The sequence below is a fragment of the Rattus rattus genome, chromosome 15, assembly GCF_011064425.1.
Source record: "Rattus rattus isolate New Zealand chromosome 15, Rrattus_CSIRO_v1, whole genome shotgun sequence".
NCBI classification, from domain to species: domain Eukaryota; kingdom Metazoa; phylum Chordata; class Mammalia; order Rodentia; family Muridae; genus Rattus; species Rattus rattus.
The window spans coordinates 7,016,712-7,032,404 of NC_046168.1; the positions used below are offsets into that span (position 1 = coordinate 7,016,712).

General features: G+C 41.4%; 1 protein-coding gene across 2 annotated transcripts in view; it reads left to right on the plus strand.

Moving 5' to 3' along the window:
- The window catches only part of Diaph1 (diaphanous related formin 1), a 95,417-nt gene that overhangs the window by 28,463 nt on the left and 51,261 nt on the right, over window positions 1–15,693 (plus strand). Inside the window, exons 2-15 of one of the 2 annotated variants that reach the window (XM_032885917.1) lie at window positions 403–429; window positions 1,616–1,771; window positions 2,998–3,099; window positions 3,385–3,515; window positions 3,692–3,778; window positions 4,626–4,689; window positions 5,868–6,007; window positions 8,853–8,961; window positions 9,932–10,042; window positions 10,189–10,307; window positions 11,124–11,240; window positions 12,242–12,357; window positions 13,072–13,136; window positions 14,686–14,865. In XM_032885917.1, the coding sequence (XP_032741808.1) occupies window positions 403–429; window positions 1,616–1,771; window positions 2,998–3,099; window positions 3,385–3,515; window positions 3,692–3,778; window positions 4,626–4,689; window positions 5,868–6,007; window positions 8,853–8,961; window positions 9,932–10,042; window positions 10,189–10,307; window positions 11,124–11,240; window positions 12,242–12,357; window positions 13,072–13,136; window positions 14,686–14,865 (1,524 nt within the window). The remainder of the gene's footprint in view (window positions 1–402; window positions 430–1,615; window positions 1,772–2,997; window positions 3,100–3,384; window positions 3,516–3,691; window positions 3,779–4,625; window positions 4,690–5,867; window positions 6,008–8,852; window positions 8,962–9,931; window positions 10,043–10,188; window positions 10,308–11,123; window positions 11,241–12,241; window positions 12,358–13,071; window positions 13,137–14,685; window positions 14,866–15,693) is intronic. The other variant, XM_032885916.1, reaches the window with a different exon arrangement.

A 15,693-nucleotide genomic window follows, 5' to 3' on the forward strand; every position in this document is an offset into this window, starting at 1 on the left:
CGCCATGTTTCTTGGTCTGCTCTGGATTGACTGTAGTCGAAGAGATTTTGAACTCACAGTACCCCTGCCTTAGCCTACCGCTAGGCCAGACTTCAGTGTTCCTTGTGGTTCCTTGTTTACTGATGAAGGTGAACACTTTTCATAAGTTGGGTGGTCATGGGTTTAGAGTCTGTTCAGCTCTCCGTTCTGTCTTCCCACCACGACTGCCCCTTACCTGAGACTGTGCTGAGCCGCACCTGTGCTAGGCAGACATCTTTTAGTGTGTGGAAGAGGTAGCTTAGGGCCTTTCCGTTTATTTTCTCTTCCTTTCTCCCTTCAACCATTTTGGTGTTTGGGAGGTTCCTTGGTATTCCACTGATCTCTTTTCTTTTTCTTCTCCCTCCTTTTTTCTCTGTTTCCCAGACTTTGAAGCGACTCATGGCAGACGAGGTAAGGAAATACTGTGTGGCATGCGCATGTTCTAGCTTGTTTTCTCTACTCCTAACATTCACCAGCTCTTGTAACTTTGACTTCCTTCAACTGTAATGAGAGCAAGGGTTCTAGCGTCAGAATAGGCAAGGTCTTCTCTAACTTCATTTAACCCATTGCATGCTTTACTTTCATGGTTGGACAATTTTTGACTAGAACTCATCCTGCATCTAGGTGCCACTACGTCTTTGAAGCCCCACAGTACTTTTTTTTTTTTTGCATACAGTTACTGATGTTTTCAGTGGGTTGAGCTGATGAAGCTGAAGCTTACCACAGCCTCGGCCCCATCAGCACTTACAGTTAAGGTTTGAGGATGGCTTGTCAGTCTTTGTGTACAGAGCGGCAGCGTGTGTACCTCTGTGCGGTGCAGTTTTGCTGAATAGGCATGCTCAGAGATTTGAAAGAGTATGCTGTGAACTCTGGCTGTTTCCATATCCCAAGTGCCACGGAACAAACAGAAGAGAGAGAAACAGCTCTTGATTTTAAGACATTCGCTTCTTTGTCCCATATTGCATATTTATCTTAAACTCTTTGGTTACAGATACCTCCTGAAGGGAAAGATCCTCATGTACCCTGGTCACATTTATTATTGGGTGGCTAGAAAGAAACAAATTTTACTGAGATAAATTTGTCCATGAGATACTTTTGGTTCTATGCTGCTAAGAAGGCTTAGAAATGGCAGGAGAAATTTACAACAGTTTCCTTTTTAGAAAGATTTTAAAATTTTAAATTGTTATTTTTTTAATTTTTGAAGATAGGGTCTTTTTGTGTAGCCATGGCTGTCCTGGAACTCACTATGTAGACCAGGCTGGCCTTGAACTCCCAGAGATCCACTTGCCTCTGCCTCTTGAGTACTAGGATCAAAGGTGTGTGCCAACACACCAGCCTAGAGAGGTTTGAAACCTTAATGCAGCATTTGCTTTCTCTTACACATTATTATAGATAGGAATAACGTTAGCATGCTATGTTAGATCTAACAAAAAATGATTTCTTCCTTTTTATCATAAAAACCTTGACTGCATAAACTAAAAATACTAAGCAGGTGCAAGAGGGTCAAGGGTTGGTTACTTGGTGTTTGGCGTGTTAAGTTGTGGATCATGTTGTGTTAACATGGGAATTGCTGCTAATACTTCTTTCTCTTTGTTAGCTGGAGAGATTTACCAGCATGAGGATTAAGAAGGAGAAGGAAAAGCCCAATTCTGCTCATAGAAACTCCTCTGCATCGTATGGAGATGACCCCACTGCTCAGTCACTGCAGGACATCTCAGACGATCAAGTTCTCGTCCTCTTTGAGCAGATGCTGGTAAGCCGCCTTCCACGTGAGGTCTCCTTCCCAGCACACACTTATGGGCATCTGTCTGCCTGTGGTGGCTGTTTTGAAAGGTGTGCTCTCCTAAGTTGATGTTTACTATTAAAAAAAAAATCTAGGCTTAATGTAAAATGTTTTAATATTAACCCCATGAAATAATGGTTAAAAATGCAAGTACCAGTCCACAGGATTGGAATCTGAGTTAAACTTGAATATCGATTACTGACTACTTTGCTAATGTCTTCCTGGTGGTACTCTAGCCACAAAAGGGTGGTATGAGTGGACCAAACCCTGTGGTAGTGTGACCGTCTTGAGGCTAAATCAGAGAAGATGAAGTAGGGAAGCATTTACATTGAGCTCTGTACAAAGAGTAAACTGCGGAGTACGAAGGTGTCATTTGCCTGAGGTCTCGTTTAGTGGGAATGTGGAAAGAGAGTGTTGACGCCAGCTTACTAATAGAAGGCCTTTGAGGATCGTATCTGAAGTCAGTGTAGTTGTGAGGTGTATATATGGCTGTGACTTCCTTTGCTGTCTTTAGTGAGAACGGGGTCACTTTAGGTGGACACCCTGCAATGACCAGAATTAGTGATTAGGGCTCAGTGTTCGGTCAAATTTTGTTGGTGTTGATTTTTCTTTTTCTTATGGCAGCAGTTCTCCAGTGCTGGGGAGAGGATGAGGTCAGCCTTCAATGCAGAAGACATTGTATATGCTTTCCTTTCAGTAATACAAAAGAAATTGTTCAACTGTATTATTATTTCCTAGGGATCCCTCAGAAGAGAGAGTGAGTGTGTGTGTGTGTACACATATGTTAAGGTATTCAGTGGTATATACCTAGCATGCAGGCATCGTACCAAGAATGGTGTCTGGGGATCTGTACTGAAATTAATTAAATTTTATCCCTGAGGAATTTTTATTAGTTACTATAACTTAAGCCTCTAGGAATCAGGAAAACATATTTGTTCACTAATGATTCACTGTATTTAACTCATTACTAATAATTTAGTGTTTCATAGAAAATATTAAACACTAAAAACTTCTAAGAGGCTGAGGGATCTCTATGAGTTCAAGACAAGCCTGGTCTACATAGTGAGTTCCAGGATAGCCTGAACTATGTAGTAAGATCCTGTCTCAAAACAAAATCAAAAATACTTATAAAGGCAAAAATACTTATAATACTTATAATGTTTTTCCTCTGTCTCTTTGTTCCCTCACTTTGCTAGGTGGATATGAACCTGAATGAGGAGAAACAGCAGCCTTTGCGAGAGAAGGACATTGTCATCAAGAGGGAGATGGTGTCCCAGTATCTGCACACTTCCAAAGCTGTAAGCGCTAGGACAGGTGCTCCCAGGAGGCTGCGTCCTTACCCTGGGCCTGCTTATTTTGCTATTTTATAGACTGTTCGCTGTCTCTGTCAGTTCTGCTCTACCCTGTTCTGTAAGCCTACTCTTGACTGACCTCATATGGGTTGCCACCTTTCTTGACTTTGTTTCTTGACTTAACACTTAAGTTCCTGGATTATGTTTGAGTTGTCACTCAGTTTGTCACAGTTTGGTTAAACTCATGATTGGGCCTAGTGTTTACTCACCTCTTTGTCTGCCTCTTTCCAGGGCATGAACCAGAAGGAGAGTTCCAGGTCTGCCATGATGTACATTCAGGAGCTGAGGTCAGGCTTGCGGGATATGCACCTGCTTAGCTGCCTGGAGTCCCTTCGAGTCTCTCTCAACAATAACCCTGTCAGGTAAGAATTCTGAGAAAACTACCAGAAACTAATGCATAGTCCACTGGTGGTGATGATCCAAGGAGGCGGGGAAATATGAGGAAGGTCTGGATTGGGAGTCAAGAGCTTCCGGGGTAGATTTAGCGAATATCCATTATGATTCACATTGACATTTGTCTTTAATCTGTTCCTTACAGTTGGGTGCAGACATTTGGTGCTGAGGGCCTAGCCTCCTTATTGGACATCCTCAAACGACTCCATGATGAGAAAGAGGAGACTTCTGGGTAAGGAATTCTGGGTCTTTATATTTTCTAGGTTGAGGGCCAGAGGGGACTTGACTTGGATAATTGCATTAAGGAAAAATAACAACAGTTAAAGTCAGAGTTGTGGACTAGGAGGATATGCTTTTGGATTAAAGAAAAGTTTATTGTCGAGGAGATTAGGGGATGAGATTATAGAGAGAGGAAGATATAGAGCAGTAAAGATTAGTCTCCAGTTCTTTTTCTGTTTGGAAAGGGCATCTGATTTCATATTCAGCTGTGCTGTGATCTGGCCTGGGCTGTATCACATTGGAGATTTTTCGTGACCATATACTTGATTAGTTTGGGGTTAGCTTTATAGCAGTCTTCAGGGTGGGGATAAAGTCTGTGAATACCGGAAGCCATTTTAGTCTGCTATGGTGCAGAGGTGTCCACTACTTCTGGAATCTTTTTGAGACAAAATACAGTGATTGGATCTGTGTGTACCTAGAGAAAGTTGAGAGACTAGAGTTTAGTTTGCACATTTAACACAATTTTTAATATTACTGAGTTTCAAACTCGGGGCCTTGTATTTGCTGGGCAAGTATTATACAACTGAGTTATGTGCTAGCCCCAAATTGGCAGTTTTTAATTTAATACTAAATTGTCAGATTACAAGGGTATTAGCCAGCTGATAACTTAGGGCTGTGCAGCCTTTAGCATCACAATGTAATGTCACCTTTGAGCATGCTGGGCTCCCTTCATAACTGCCTGTTAGATTCTACTTGGCTTCCAGGGAAGGCATTCATAATGTCCTTTGCAAGATTGAGCAATCATTAGGAAAGATGCATTAACATAAAGGGATGTCGCTGATTCTGTTTTCTGCTTGTAGAAACTACGACAGCCGGAACCAGCATGAGATTATCCGCTGTTTGAAAGCTTTCATGAACAACAAGGTGAGAGTTCCCCCATTTGACTCCAGTCCTCATCTAGATCCTCATAATTTCTCCTTTGTTGGTTCATAGCTTTGGCTTTCCTTTCCATAATGTAACGTACTTTACCGACTGCCACATGCATGAGCTTTTCCCTAGTTCTGACTTCTGACGCAGAGGGTAGGCTAAGTGTCCTTTTACTTTAAGGCCTTTGATTAACCTTGCTAGTTGTTCGATCTGTAGTTGTTTGTTAGGGGTGTTTGCTTTATTTCCTTCCCTATTCTCTATTAATTCTGTCCCAGCCCAAGTTTCCCTTAAGCTAGTTTGAACTCTTGTTGCTCCTGCCTCCACCTCCCAAGTGCTGGGATTACAGATGTGTGCCACTGTGCTATTACTTCAGAACGCTCATTTCTGCTTCAGAATCCCACTGCATGGTCCTATTAAACTCCCTATGTAGACCAGGGTAGCTTCAAATTCATAGGGTTCTGCATCTGCCTCACAAGTGCTGGGATTAAAGGTGTCCACTACCACTCCCAATTTAGGATTCTTTTCCTACTCCATTTTGCCTTTGATCCAGGGAGCCTGCAGTTATTGTTTGAGTAAAAATCTACTTTCTTTTCTATTTTGTTTTGCTATAACTAATCTCCTTAGGATGAGAGAAACAATAAAAATCAAAGGATTTTAATCTATGAAGATGTGAAATTCTGTTGTGTGTCTGTAATCATTTCTAGTTAGCTATTATTGGGAAAGTATTTTCTACTCCTGTGCTAGTTTAGTGTCCACAAAATGGGGTCTCAAACAGTAGAAATGGATTGTCTCAGTTCTGAAGGATGGAGTCCAAGATCCCATGTCAGCCAGAGCTTGGTGGGATAGTGCGTTCTGGGCTCCTCTCCTGCTTTTGGTAGCTTGCTGGCTCCTGCTCTAGATGCAGCATTCTCATTTCTGCTTCATGTTCTCTGTAGGTAGAGTTCTCCATCCACAGGGACCAGGCATACTGGATTAAGAACCTACCTTACTTCACTGTTATTTAGTTAATCTTATCTGCAACCACTATCCCAAGAGGTTACTTTCTAAGGCTCTAGGGGGATTAACATTCTTACATGTATTGAGGAGATGACATTCTAGTCATAAAAAGTCCTAATCCTGTCCTTCTTTATATGTATAGTGGGTTGCCATTAAGCCTGCCTCCTTTGTTTTACCAGTTTGGAATCAAAACCATGTTGGAGACGGAAGAAGGAATCCTACTGCTGGTCAGAGCCATGGATCCTGCTGTTCCCAATATGATGATTGATGCAGCAAAGCTGCTGTCTGCCCTCTGTATCCTACCGCAGCCAGAGGACATGTATGTGCCTGGGCTATTTCCGTATTCTCATCTTACCATCTTCTTTAGGAGAGAGGAAAACTGAGTTGTGTAGATGTCCCCTTGGTCTTAGACACCAAGTCGTAAGGCCATAGTTCTTCTCAGAAGTGACTGTTAGACTCTTACAGGTAGAATTATCTGATCTTCCAAAATGCTCCAAACAGAAACTTTTTTGGTATCATCGTGATACTCCAAGTGGAAAGTTCCATACTGTGTGTGGTATTGCTAGCAACACTGTATAAAATTACTGTCAAGCTATAAGGTATTTGAAACATATATGAATTTCATGTTTAGATTTGAATATCCTCAAGTTAATTCATTTTATATATGCAAAATTCTAAAATGTCTGTAAAAATGAATTATAAAACATGATTTAAAGCATTTTGAACAAGGATAGTCAACTTGTAGTAAGAAAAGATTGTAGCTGGCAAGATGATTCTGAGGAAAGGCACTTGCCTCAAAGCCTTGACTATCCGAGTTTGATCTTTCAGGATCTACATAGTAGGAGAGAATGGATCCCAGTAACTCTGACCTCTGTGCACACACCATGACACACATCACAACACATGCACACACACACACATGCACACACACACTCCATGTGTAATCTTTTAATTAAAAAAGAAAAAGACTAGTGAAATGGCTCAGAGGGTAAAGGCAATTGCTACAAAACCTAATGGTCTCTGTTCCATCCCAGGGACCAGCACAGCAATAGGGAAAACTGATTCTTACAAGTCGTCCTCTACTTTATGCACATGCATGTACATATCCATGTGCACACACATGTCCATGCACACACACACACACACACACACACACACACACACACACACACACGAATTAAAACAATTTTAAATCTCCTAAATGATGAAAAAATGATGTGTCCACTGAAGTCCAATAGGGAGACAGAGAGATGGCTTAGAGATAAAGAAGAATACTGATTATTCTTCTAGGGACCCAGGTTCTATTCCCCTCAGCACCCACAATAGTTTGCTACTTCAATCCAGAGAATCTAATGCCTATTTCTCATATCTGGGCACCAGCCATGCACATAGTATACAGACATACAGACAGGCAAAAAAATCAGCATGCATTACATTTTAAATAAAAGGTATAGTCGGCTTATACCTTAGATAAGGTGAAACACCATGACAAAAAGCAGCTTAGAGAGGGGAGGCTTTATTTATTTCTCTCACATTTCCATACAACAGTTCATCATCAGAAGCAGTGAGAACAGGAACTCTAGCAGAGCAGGAACCTGGAGTCAGGAACTGGTGCAGAGGCCACAGAGGGAGGAATGGGGCTTCCTGGCTTCCCGTAAGCTTGCTTCCTGTGGCTTCTTAGCCTGCTTTCTTATAGAATCCAGGATTATACACCTGGGGGTGGCCTCACTCACACTAGGCTGTGCTCTCCCATATCAGTCACTGATTAAAGAAAACACCTAATAGCCCATCTTCTCAGTTGAGGCTACTCCTTTTAGATGACTCTAGCCTGTGTCAAGTGGACATAAAACTCAGCTGTTACAGCTATCTGCTACATTAGTATTGTTTCACCTGGAACAAAGGTTTCCTTTTCTATTGTCATATATATGATTAATTTTAGAAACAGAATAGAAGACAGTTTCTCTATGTAGCCCTGGTCGTCTGTCCTTGAACTTGCCCTTTGGACCTTGAGTTAGCCTTGAGTTCACAGAGGTCCACCTGCCTCTGCCTTCTGAGTGCTGGGATTGTGTACCATCACTGTTAATAATAAGGCACATCTCATTATATTAATTAATCCAACAATATTATAAATGTATATAAATAAAAATTTAACAGTTCATTTTCCCCCTGAAATCCTGCTTTGAAAAGAACCATTGCTAATGGCTTGGATAGAGTTCAGATAGTTTTTTCTAAGCATAAACATTCTATTTCCTTGATTCTTAGAAATCTTGCACTTTTAGAGCTGAGAAATGAGTTTATGCCCATAAACCATTTCATATATAGAACAGGCTTTGTTTTCTTGGAAGTGTTGGTTTAAGAAAAGTAAAATATCATTTTTTTCACTTCCCCCTCTCCGCCCCCTGTGGAGTTTTGAAGGTAGAATTGTTTTGTAGTTGAGACTGGCCTCAGACTCATAGACCAGGCTAGACATATCTAGTACTCTTGTCCCACCCTCCTGAGTCCTGAAATTTCACATGCGTGCCACCATATCCAGCTTCAGCTTGGTTATTTTTACTTAACAGATTTTGGATATCATTCTCTTTTATTGGTACTTAATAGATTTACCTTACTATTTTTAGTGGCCATGTAAAATGTTACACATATGTGTATAAAACGCTGATTTTGCCTTCTAGCTCATTTATTTAACATTTCTTCTGTCTCTAGACGTTAGGTATACTGAAGCAGATTCTGACCTCGCTGTGGGTGATAAGAATTTTTACCATTACCAAATGATGTCATAATAAACATCTCTATACATATTTTCTGTTACATTTGTGCGGTTCTGTTGGTAGATTTAGAATTGGACCACATGTAATACACATTAGAAATTGATGGTACTGTTAATATCAAATGGTCCTTAAAAAATCAGATAACTTGTATTTCACAGCTCAAAGACTTTAATTTTGTATTCGTGAGTAGAAGTTTAGGGATGGAGTTTAGGAAATTATTCTCTCCAAAGAGAGTCAGTTGCATTTATCAGATTCTGGTATCAGTTGGGGTTAAGAAACTAATTTGAGAAATCTGAGGCACTGGTGGTGTCTTGTTTCCTAATTGGTTTGTTCCCTGTCACATCTCCCCATGCCTGTGTTAGTGCACCTAGCCAGTTCTTTCTGTTTTCTTGGCAGGAATGAACGAGTTTTAGAGGCTATGACAGAGAGAGCTGAAATGGAAGAGGTTGAACGCTTCCAGCCACTGCTGGATGGGTTAAAAAGTGGGACGTCTATTGCACTCAAAGTACGTATATACCCTAAAACCGCTCCAACAGTAGAATAGAGTGGAATTCAAAATGGAAAGACCAGAGTTCATTTACCCTTCATTTTTCTATGGTATGGGAAATTGAACCTAGGGCTTTGCTTAAGCTGGGTAACTCCCCTATTACTGAACTACCACTGAGCAAGGCACTGGAGAACCCTTTTTAATTTTTTATTTCAGGATATTTTAATTTTGTTTTGTGGCCTGGACTGGCCTCAAACTCATTATATAGTCCAGGATATCGGATCCTCTTGTCCTAACCTCCCAATTGCCCAGGCTAGTCTTGGAGATCTTCCTTCCTTCCAAGGCACTCAGGTCTGCACCACCGGGTTGGTGTCATTTGGCTTTGTAATAGATTATATGGAGGCTGGAGAGTTGGCTCATCAGTTAAGAGCATATACTCCTCTTCAAGCTGAGTTTCCAGCACCCATGTCAGACAGCTCACAGCTGCCTGTAGCTCAGCTCCAGGGGTATTTGATACCTCTGGCCTCTTTGAGCACTGGCATGCATGTGTGCACACACAGACACAGACACACACACACACACTAATGCACATAAAGTTGAAAATAATACAAATTTTAAGTCTTTATTAAAATATGTATTGTTCTCAGCTATCCTTTTATATTTTAGGTGTTTTTCCTAAAGGAAAATGATTTTTTCTCTAAAAAACAGAGAACTACCTGTCTCCTTGTGATGTTGGTGGGATAAACCAGCTACTTATAAGTACCTTAGGAAAATGGAGGTTCTGTAGTAACATGTTATGTCCTTGGATTCATTTAAAAGCCTAAATTTTCCAGAGTTGTGTTCAGCGAGGTTTTGTTGCTCTAGTATGAACTTCCTCTCTGTAGTTTTTATTCTGTGTCTTTTATGGAGCTCCAGAATGTATATAAATAGGGGACTCCTTATCCATAAGGTTGACGGCTGACGTAGCAGCTGAATTTGCTTGTTTCAGGTGGGATGCCTACAGCTGATCAATGCTCTCATCACTCCCGCTGAGGAACTTGACTTCCGGGTTCACATCCGAAGTGAGCTGATGCGCTTGGGACTGCATCAAGTGTTGCAGGTAAGATGGAACCTTTCCTTAGGAAGTCTGCATTTCCTCCTGCTCTTCCAGCCCTGGTCATCTCTGAGATGATTCTGGTTTTCAACTTAAACACCAGGTTGAAAGGCTTGGATTTGGGTTCTCTCACTACTTGCTGTCATTGACAGGAGCTTCGAGAGATTGACAATGATGATATGCGAGTACAGCTCAATGTGTTTGATGAACAAGGGGATGAAGATTTCTTTGATCTGAAGGGACGACTGGATGATATCCGCATGGAGATGGAATATCCTTTTATGACTGATGACTGAGTTCAGGACAGATGATGCATTTACTTACAGACTGAATGTATGGAATAGTCTGGAGAGTGATCACTTAGAATAAGGCCCTAGACTGGGAGTGGTGGCACATGACTTGAATTCGTCTCCTAGCACTCAGGATCTCTTTTGAGTTTGAAGCCAGCCTGGTCTGCATAGTGAACTCCAGGTCAGGCCAACTAAGCCTACACAGTGAGAGTCTGTCTCAAAAAAAAAAAAAAAAAAAAAAAAAAAAAAAAAAAAAAAATATATATATAGACACACATATATATATATATTACATAAAGCTATGTCTACATATTGCTGTTGGCTTTATTTACTTCAGCATAGACCAAGAAAGCTAGGAAAGGTGATTTCTTTAACATCAAGGCATCCATCAGCCTGGCAGTCACTCAAGTGCTAATGTAACATGTTTAGCCAGATTGCTCTCACGTCTTAAAGCGTCCATCCAAATCTCTGTACGCCTCCTACAGCACGATCTCTTCCTGAGCTGTGGGGTGGTATGCAGAGCCCTCGACTGACAAGCAATAATACTATTACACAGTTGCCTACCTGCCACAAGTGACTTTGATGTGGTTCCATTTTTAGTTTCTTCAGTATGAATACTAGGATCCTGTGTTTGTGGACAATGCCACTCTTGGTTGAATGAACTAGTGATGTTTTAGGAACAGCTGTTGTAGTAGAAGTGGTATCTTGATACTTTCTTTTACCCTCTGTTGGTTGAGCAAGAAACCTGTCAAACATCTTCTAATTACTTGATTTCCTTAGCCTGTCCTTTTTTCTACTGACTTTGGTGAAGTTTTCCAGATTATTTTAAACACAGTGAAAGATTCCAAGGCAGAACCACACTTCCTGTCTATCTTGCAGCATCTCCTGTTGGTCCGAAATGATTATGAAGCTAGGTAAGCTGATGATGTTGCATCTAAGTGGAAAAGCAGCATCCTTAAATTCAAAGATTGTTCTAGAAAGGTAAAAACAAATGAAAAAAGACTGTGGATTAGATTCATTAGTCACAGATATAAAGGAAATTATCAACAGCTTGATTAACATACCAACTTCTTTAATTCAGTTGAAAGGTACCTCTTTGGATAGGTAATTGTGTATAAAGTAAAATGTCCTTAGGAGGAAGTGGGTAAGTGGGCTGAGGATGACAACAAAGAGATGGAAACTTAAAGTTGTCTCTGCTTTCTTGGAAGTAGAGATCGGCCGTTGCATGACAAGAAGGATCATAAGGCTGGAGTCCAGCCTGGGTGTTGGGAAGCAGTATACTGGCGGATGGAGAGATGGCTCAGTGGTTAACTAAGCATGCATGCTGCTCTTGCACAGGACCCACCAGTTCCCAGCCCGCACATTAGCCACAGACCTCCTGTAATTCTGTGTGACACTTGTGACCTCCATGGCACTTTTATACATGTACACAGATACACACAAAGAAAAAGAAATTAAGTGAGTGCATGTGTGTATGCACATGCATGTCAGCATTTATGTGCTTGAGGTTGAGCTCAGCATGTTCCACATGCTCAGTACATGTTTTACCACTGAGCTGCAGCCCCCAACCTGTAAGAGCTTTTGGGTATCTGAAGGAGAGAATGAAAGCTGATCTAGAGGAGGAGAATTTGCTAACACAGCAGTAAGGCTTCAGTTAGCTTCATCAAAGCTCTTCCTGGAGTGTTTATCCATAATTCTTTTTTTTTTTTTTTTTTTTTTCTTTTTTTTCCGGAGCTGAGGACCGAACCCAGGACTTTGCGCTTGCTAGGCAAGCGCTCTACCACTGAGCTAAATCCCCAACCCCCTTCCATAATTCTTTTTATTGTCAAAGCCGCTAACTCTTCTTGATCCAGAATACTTCTGGAAGATACATTTTTTATTTCTGTTTGATAAATTTGTTTTGTTTCTTTCATAGGCCACAATACTATAAATTGATTGAAGAATGTGTTTCTCAGATAGTTCTACACAAAAATGGAACTGATCCTGACTTCAAGTGCCGGCACCTGCAGATTGATATTGAGGGGTTGGTTGGTAAGCGTGCTTTTCTACCCGGCTCCTCAGAACACTCAGCACTCGGACCTTTTGTTTTCATCATTCAGTGAAACTTTCAGAGAAATCCTTCTAGTCTCTATTTCAGTTCTTTCTCAGTACACCCTCTTTGCTGGCATTGTTTCATCCTAAGTTTATTTCAGCACAGTGAAAATCTTGCCTTTTTTTTTTTTTTTTGTTTACAGGGACTTCAGGTATTTTCTGACTCTGCTGGTCTTAGAAGCATAAATGTCACACAAAGGCATCCTTCGTGTGATTTCTTTACCTTGCACTTTGAAGTACTAGGCTAAGGGCCAGCATGGTGGCAATAAGTAGATGTGCCTGCATGTGGGCCTGAGGACCTGAGTTTGTGCCCCAGATTCTGTATGATGGCAAGGAAGAACCACTTTTGATAGTTGTCATCTGTCTTCCACACATGTGACATACACATACATAGACACTAGATACACACAAAATATGAAACAACTATATAAATAAAACTTAGAGGAAATTGTAAATTGTACTTAACTGAAACTCACATTTCTTGGTCTAGTGCTAGTGCAGACCATTAGGAGTGGCATCAGCAACCCAAGTGACAGAAGAGTGCCCTTGAGTGTGTTTGAGGCTTAGGAGCAACTTCGGCCAACTTCGGCCAACTTCGGCACTGAGACTTGACTTACTGCATTGTTTTCAGATCAAATTGCTTTCTCTTTTCAGATCAAATGATTGATAAAACAAAGGTGGAAAAATCTGAGGCCAAAGCTACAGAGCTGGAAAAAAAGGTGTGTATGAAGGCATAGGACTAGAGTTACCTTATGTGTGAAACTTGGGTTCATTCTCTAGCATCATCCACAAATATGTGTATATATAACATACACACACACACACACACACACACACACACACACACACACAAATAAATTTGGGATATATCTTTTTTCTTTGAAGATAGTTAAGTTTTGTTTTTGATATTTGAGACAGTATTGTCTATGATATTTTAAAAGCATCCAGAATCCTAAGGTTCCTAGAGGAAAGTCTTTTTGTTAGCGGAAAAGGGGGTATTGGTGTGAAATGAGAAGCTAGAGGTGGTCTTGTGTAGTGTTTGGGCCACCAGACAAGACAGCAAAGACAGATGGTATTCTATGTAAGTGTGCATCTCAAGTTACTCGTAGGACTATAGGAACCTTTTATCATCTCTGTAGTACTTAAGGATTCCTTTTGTGGTTGGAATTGTGCACTGTAGCTGTCCTGGTTTATGTTAGTTAGGGTTACTATTGCTGTGACAAAAAGATTTTTGAGGAAGGAAAGGGTTTATTTCTTTCACATTTCCATATAAATGTTCATTATCTAAAGCAGTGAGGGCAAGAACTCATGCAGGGCAAGAACTGATGCAGAGACTATAGAGGGGTGCTGCTTACTGGCTTGCTCCCCATGGTTTACTCAGCCTGCTTTCTTATAGAACCCAGGACTGCAGCCCAGGGATGGCCCCACCCACAATGGGCTGGCCCCTCCTACATCGATCACTAATTAAGGAAATGCCTTACAGCTGAATCTTAGGAGGCGTTTCCTCAGCTGAGGCGCCCTCCTCTCTGATGATCTAGCTCATCAAGTTGACATAAAACTAGCTAGGATGTGGTTAAAGGTCTTTCATGCCTTAGGTTAGGTGGCTTGGCTGTTAGCTATTAAAGTAGGAAAACTGAAAATGATATCTCATTCTCTTTTCTTTTAACTTTGATGTTAGGGTCTTGCTTGTTAACAATCTTGCTGTTCTGCCCTTCTCAAGGCATTACTTGGGAGGTGGTCAGTGAATAGAGTAGGTGTTGGGACAAAATAGTAAGTTATAGGGACTGTGACTTATGATTATAGGGATTATCACTTATTCCTTAATGGAATGGAGGGTATCCTAGCTTGCTTTGTGCTGTGGTGATCAGCACCAGGACCGACAGTGACTTGGAGAGAGGAACGGTTTATTTCTTCTTACACTCCACAGTCTGCCGTCAGGGAAGCCACGGCTGGAGCTTGAAGCAGAAGCTAGAGGAATGCTGCTTACTGTCCTCTTCCCATTGGCTTGATCAGCTACCTTCTTTACATATCCCAGGTCTACCTGCCTAGGGATTGCACAGCCCATGGTAGACTGCAGCAGCTAGCAGTTAGGACGATGGCACACAGACAGGAACCACAGGACAATCTGATTTAAGCAATGAGTCATTTGAGGTTGCCTCTCCCAGGTGACTCTAGGTTGTGTTAGGTTGACAGCTGAGGCTAAGACCGAAAGCTTCCTGGGAGCCTGAGTTGTGTTTTTTTTTCTCCTCTTTCCCTCCCCTTCCTTAGTTGGACTCAGAATTAACAGCCCGGCATGAGTTACAAGTAGAAATGAAAAAGATGGAAAATGACTTTGAGCAGAAACTTCAGGATCTTCAAGGAGAAAAGGATGCCTTGGATTCTGAAAAGCAGCAGATCACTACACAAAAACAAGACCTGGAAGCAGAGGTGTCCAAGCTGACAGGAGAGGTAATGTTGAGCAGGGATGGCAGCGCGCCTGCAGCGCCCTCTACAGCTCAGCTCTGCTGGCTCTGTACGTTCCCGATGCCAGGGAAGAGCATTTATCAGATGGTGCATGTTTCTGACAGTCATTTACTATTTTTAGTCTTGTTTTGGGAACAAATAATATATAAGACAAAAATTTAGAAAATAACAGAAAAGTGTAAAGTGTTGTAAAAATATTAAAAAAAAAGTATCTTTTACCCCTACTTGGTCTACACCGCAGTGCCCCAAAATATCTGCTGGATATCTTAGTCTCACCCGATCTGCTCCATCCCATATCACACTGCCGAAGGCCTCTCTCCGAGCCTGGCAGCCATCTCTCTACCTCTCTAGTTCCCAAGGCAGGTTTCCCTGCCAGAAACACACATCCCAACTCTGTGGTGGCCCAGACCAGCCGCCACACACTTTCTTACACTTAAATCTCTATATGAAAGAACACACAACACAGTAACCTTTGGCCCAATTGATGATATAATTGCCCATCTACACATACAAAGCCCAATACACATCCATCCCTTGAGAACATTAATAACAACCTGTAAATACACAGAGCGGAAACTTAACGTCACCTGCCATATTGTCCTGCCACGGCTTCTCTCCCTGTCCCTCCCTCCTTTCTGTTCCAGTCTCCTCCTCTTCCTTCAAACTTTTCTCCCACCCATCCTTCCTTCTAGTCCAATGACAGGCCTCCTTCTATCTTGTACCTGCCTTACCTGTGACATCATCCCACAGTAAAGAATGATAAAAGTTGCTTACAGCAGTATCCAGAAATAACTAATACATTTAGGGGTAAAC